The sequence below is a fragment of the Odontomachus brunneus genome, unplaced genomic scaffold (genome assembly GCF_010583005.1).
Source record: "Odontomachus brunneus isolate Ranch 3 - 2012 unplaced genomic scaffold, Obru_v1 Obru_scaffold_061, whole genome shotgun sequence".
Taxonomy (NCBI): Eukaryota; Metazoa; Arthropoda; class Insecta; order Hymenoptera; family Formicidae; genus Odontomachus; species Odontomachus brunneus.
The window spans coordinates 1,043,135-1,047,397 of NW_022639511.1; the positions used below are offsets into that span (position 1 = coordinate 1,043,135).

At 30.1% G+C, this 4,263-nt stretch overlaps 1 protein-coding gene across 3 annotated transcripts in view; it reads left to right on the forward strand.

Annotated features, from left to right (window-relative positions):
- Window positions 1-628: 628 nt before the first annotated feature.
- Window positions 629-4,263, forward strand: part of LOC116846147 (intraflagellar transport protein 80 homolog) — an 85,034-nt gene continuing 81,399 nt past the window's right edge. The window contains exons 1-2 of one of the 3 annotated variants that reach the window (XM_032819626.1): window positions 630-1,097; window positions 1,644-1,822. In XM_032819626.1, the coding sequence (XP_032675517.1) occupies window positions 1,003-1,097; window positions 1,644-1,822 (274 nt within the window). In that variant the 5' untranslated portion in view covers window positions 630-1,002. Of the gene's footprint in view, window positions 1,098-1,643; window positions 1,823-4,263 lie in introns of all 3 variants that reach the window. The other 2 variants (XM_032819627.1, XM_032819628.1) reach the window with 2 other exon arrangements.

The window sequence follows — 4,263 nt, forward strand, 5'->3', positions numbered from 1 at the left end:
AAGTAATTATCAATGATTCTTAGTATGATATTTCTATAAGGATTGACGTTATTTTGCTGCCATGTTGAACAAAATTTTTGCGTGAAAAATTTCAATTTTCACAAATTCTCGTTAAATCTTTCATTTTTCACGAGTTCACACTAGGGGAAAAGATTCATGATCGCTACCCAACTCGAGCATGCTTTCTTTCGTCCCGCAACACTCAAGAGGTAGCGCGCGTTCCAGGGAGTCGATTGTGTATCTCGAAACGGAATGAAAATTACAAAAGTGAGCAAATTCACTAGACATTGACCAACGAAGTTATAAATATTCTAGTAAACACTTTTGTCATTTTCACTCTGTTTTGAGATATACAATCGACCCCCTGGTAGTATATATTTCAGTGATGCACAATGCCAAGCAACAGCAATAAAAATAGGCATTAGCTAATAGGAACAGGGAATAGAAATAATTGACCAATCCGAATTCCTATTCCCTGTTGTCTGGCATCGTGCATAGAGCGTTACGGGTGTATATCAGTTGGACACGGGGCAATTAGACACAGTCTAATCACAAGTCGCTGTTCCAAGGGACCCTACAAATGTCTCTAATCACACGGTGCTGTGATTGGCTGTGTCCAAATGCACCGTGTCCAAGTGCACCGCTCCCGAGCGTTACAGCGCGTAAGTGTCCAAAGCGAACGCAGCCAGAGTAGTATTCGTCGTTACCATGGTTACCATCAGACTTAAAACGCAAACAGAATCTATCTAATTCAGTTGTAATACAATCCACGCGATTCTTTATTTCGAGACTGGCAATACTCTAGAATAAACAATAGTTACATTTAATTAATAATGATTGTATTTTCGTTTGTTGCGCTTTTTAATTAATTCAAGTTTTTTTTTAAACATTTATTTACGAAGCCAAATATTGAACTTTCTTTTACTGAAGTGCTTTTAAGATAGGCAGCGTGAGAGAGAATTGTTTAATTTGATAGAAAGACAACTGATATAAAAATTTATTATGAGACTCAAGATATCTGTACAGAGTAATAATGGGCACAAACGTTTACTCACTTGTGTCGCGTGGAGCTCAGCGGAAGAAATTTATTCGTGTGGGTGAGTTTGCTAATGAATATGTTGTAAATATAGAGTTGGGGAAGTAACTTTTGAAAAATAACTCTTCATTGTTATTTGTTACATATTGTAAAAGTAACTTGTTACCGTTAGTAGTTACTTATTTTGGAAATTCGTCACTATTATCCTTATTCAAGAAGTAATGACTTATTACAATTTCTGTCATTTTTTAAATGAAATTTTGAAAATCTTTTATTAAAAACTTGCTTCTAACTATTCAATATCCATGTACCCTATGTGTGTAAAGTAATGATAAAAATAACGATTATATTTATTATTCAAGAAATGTAATTACATTATCGTTATCGTTACTAACAGAAAAAAATAATGATGTTATCTAATCATTAAAAAAAAGTAATGATATAACGAATAATGTGTTACTTTCAAATTCTTATTGTAAATACAATATTATTGTAAATACAATATAAATTCAATACACTATTTCTGAAATGCCTTGTCCTTTTTTGTGTCTTCTAGCATAAGCATAACATAAAAGAAATATATTTATTATTTTCGTTTTTCATACAGAGAAGACCATTTATTAATATCCTGGCATTTAGAAGGGGGTATTGCGCATCCCAGTATTGTAACAGAATTTCCAAGCGATTTTTACCCAACGCATATGCAGTGGCATCCACGTCCCAATCATACTGCATCTATTGCGAAGAAATCATCTTTGGATGTTCTACTAATTACAACTGCTGACGGTGCGTTATTTAGCTCAGAGAATATACATTCCAGTAAGCAAGAAATCATTAATACAATGTTGCTACAATGATATTGAAGAACCTGTAATATTGTCAAATATATAGTGTTTAATATTACATCAAACATCATTATGAACATACTTTGACCGCGATTTGGAAGTTTCAATAATGTTGAAATAGGGTTGCTATAACGTTTTCATCAGCAAAAATATTTTTAAGATGTTGCATTGATCTCAAATAAATGTTAAAGTAATATTTAAAAAATATATTTTTTATAATGTTTTTAAAACGTTTAAACAACATTCAAAAAAGTCATCACAAAATAACATGTGAAAAATATAAATATAATATTATTAAAAAATGTCCAAACAATGCACATGAAATCAACGTTTCTAAATATTAATTTAATGTTCCTTGCTTACTGGGATTATTAGTCAACTTAGTGATCGTTTCAAATGACAGTTTAAATATCATCTGATATATGATATTCATAGGTCTTATATTTTAGGCTTCCTTAAGTTTATCTTTAGATGCTCTGTAGAGCATATAAAATAAAATGATCGGTAGAGCATCTGAAGATGAACTTAAGGAGGCTTTAAATATAAGGCCTGACTATGAATACAGGCATTAATATGAAAAATTATTTTCTTTTTGTTACTATTTTAACATTTTGCGATACGCGGTCCTCTCGGAACTATCTTGCGTTGTCTTGTTCCAGCATATTGAAAGTGACACGTATTTAGCTACGCATGTTTTCATGCTTTTCTATTATTACATAAATGTTAAAGTAAAAAAAATTGCTAAATTTAAAACGCTTAGATTTCTTTTATCGTAAAGTTCGTGTTTTTTGATGTTCGATGATAGATACATTTGTATATTGATAAAATCGATGTTGTCCAACCGTAATATCTTCAATAAACACCAACTAATCAACTAATAGTAACATTATATTAATATTATAATTTCTTACTCAACGATATAACTGTTACAATTCAAGCAAAATAAAAAATCACAATGACATCAACATGATATCAAAATGATGAGAAAATAACTAAAAAACTCGCTTTTGAATTACAATTCAATAATTTTCTCGTTATTTTGATATCATTGTAATTTTTCTTCTACCTGGGAGACGCGACAACCCACACAACATGCAATATTGTAGAAATATTACAGTAATATTACATTATTGTATTAATATTGCAGTAGGAATGAAATATTAAGGATATATTATTGAGATATTACATTGCGATATATAACAGTGTAATATTGCAGTAGTATTACTACAATATTACAACACGATATATCATTATATAATATCTCTGTAATATTGTATTATATTGGAGTATATATGACTGAGATATATTACTACAATATTTCTCAAATATTACTATGTTATGTATTGCAGTATATTATTAAGGCCAGTTTACAATAAATCACAAACAGCATCGCGGGTTGTAAGAAATAGACCAATCACAGTTGCATGTGAGATAAATAATTATCGTCATTAGTCAATTTCTCGCAACCCGCGACGCTGTAGATCGGCCGTTTTACGACTTTGTATGTTGTACAATATGCGACTGTAATTGATCAATTTCTTGAGACTTGCAACCCGCGATGCTGTTTACGACTTATTGTAGACCGGCCTTAATATTATACTGCAATACATAACATGGTAATATTTGTAAAATATTGTAATAATATATCTCAGTCATATATCGCATTTCAATATAATACAATATTATAGAAATATTACATAATGATATATCGTGTTGTAATATTGTACTAATACTACTGCAATATTACATTGCTATATGTCGCAATGTAATATCTCAATAATATACTTGGGAAAAAATAAAAGGGATTGCATTAGATATATGTAAATTAAAAGAGATCAAAAGTGGAGATCTCACGAGATCTCCATTTTGACCTGATCAAAGTACATCTTAGTATATCTATGTATATCGGTACTTAGTATATCGGTATATACAGGGTATTTCCTCTAACTCGACCATTTAAAATATCTATTCATCTTTCGGTTGCCTTAATGCTTTTTTGCACAGAATAATGAGACAAATTAATTGGCTTAAAAAAAGTACAAAAAAATTTTTATATATTTATTATGTAAAAAATTTTTGTTTTTTTTTAAGCTAATTAATTTGTCTCATTATTCTGCGCAAAAAAGCATTAAGGCAAGATAACCGAAAGATGAATATTTTACGAGATATTTTGTATTCTATATTAAAGTGCTGGAAATTTTAAATGTCATTACTCGAAAAGTTCTTAACGAAAAAATATTTATAATGTTTTGGAAAGCTCTCGAGATAAGCTATAAGAATATGTAATAATATATGGACTATTCCATTTAAAAAAATCGCGATGACCTCGAAATCTCAAAAATTATGACCTCGAGAAAAATTTTTCGCTCGTCATAATATATC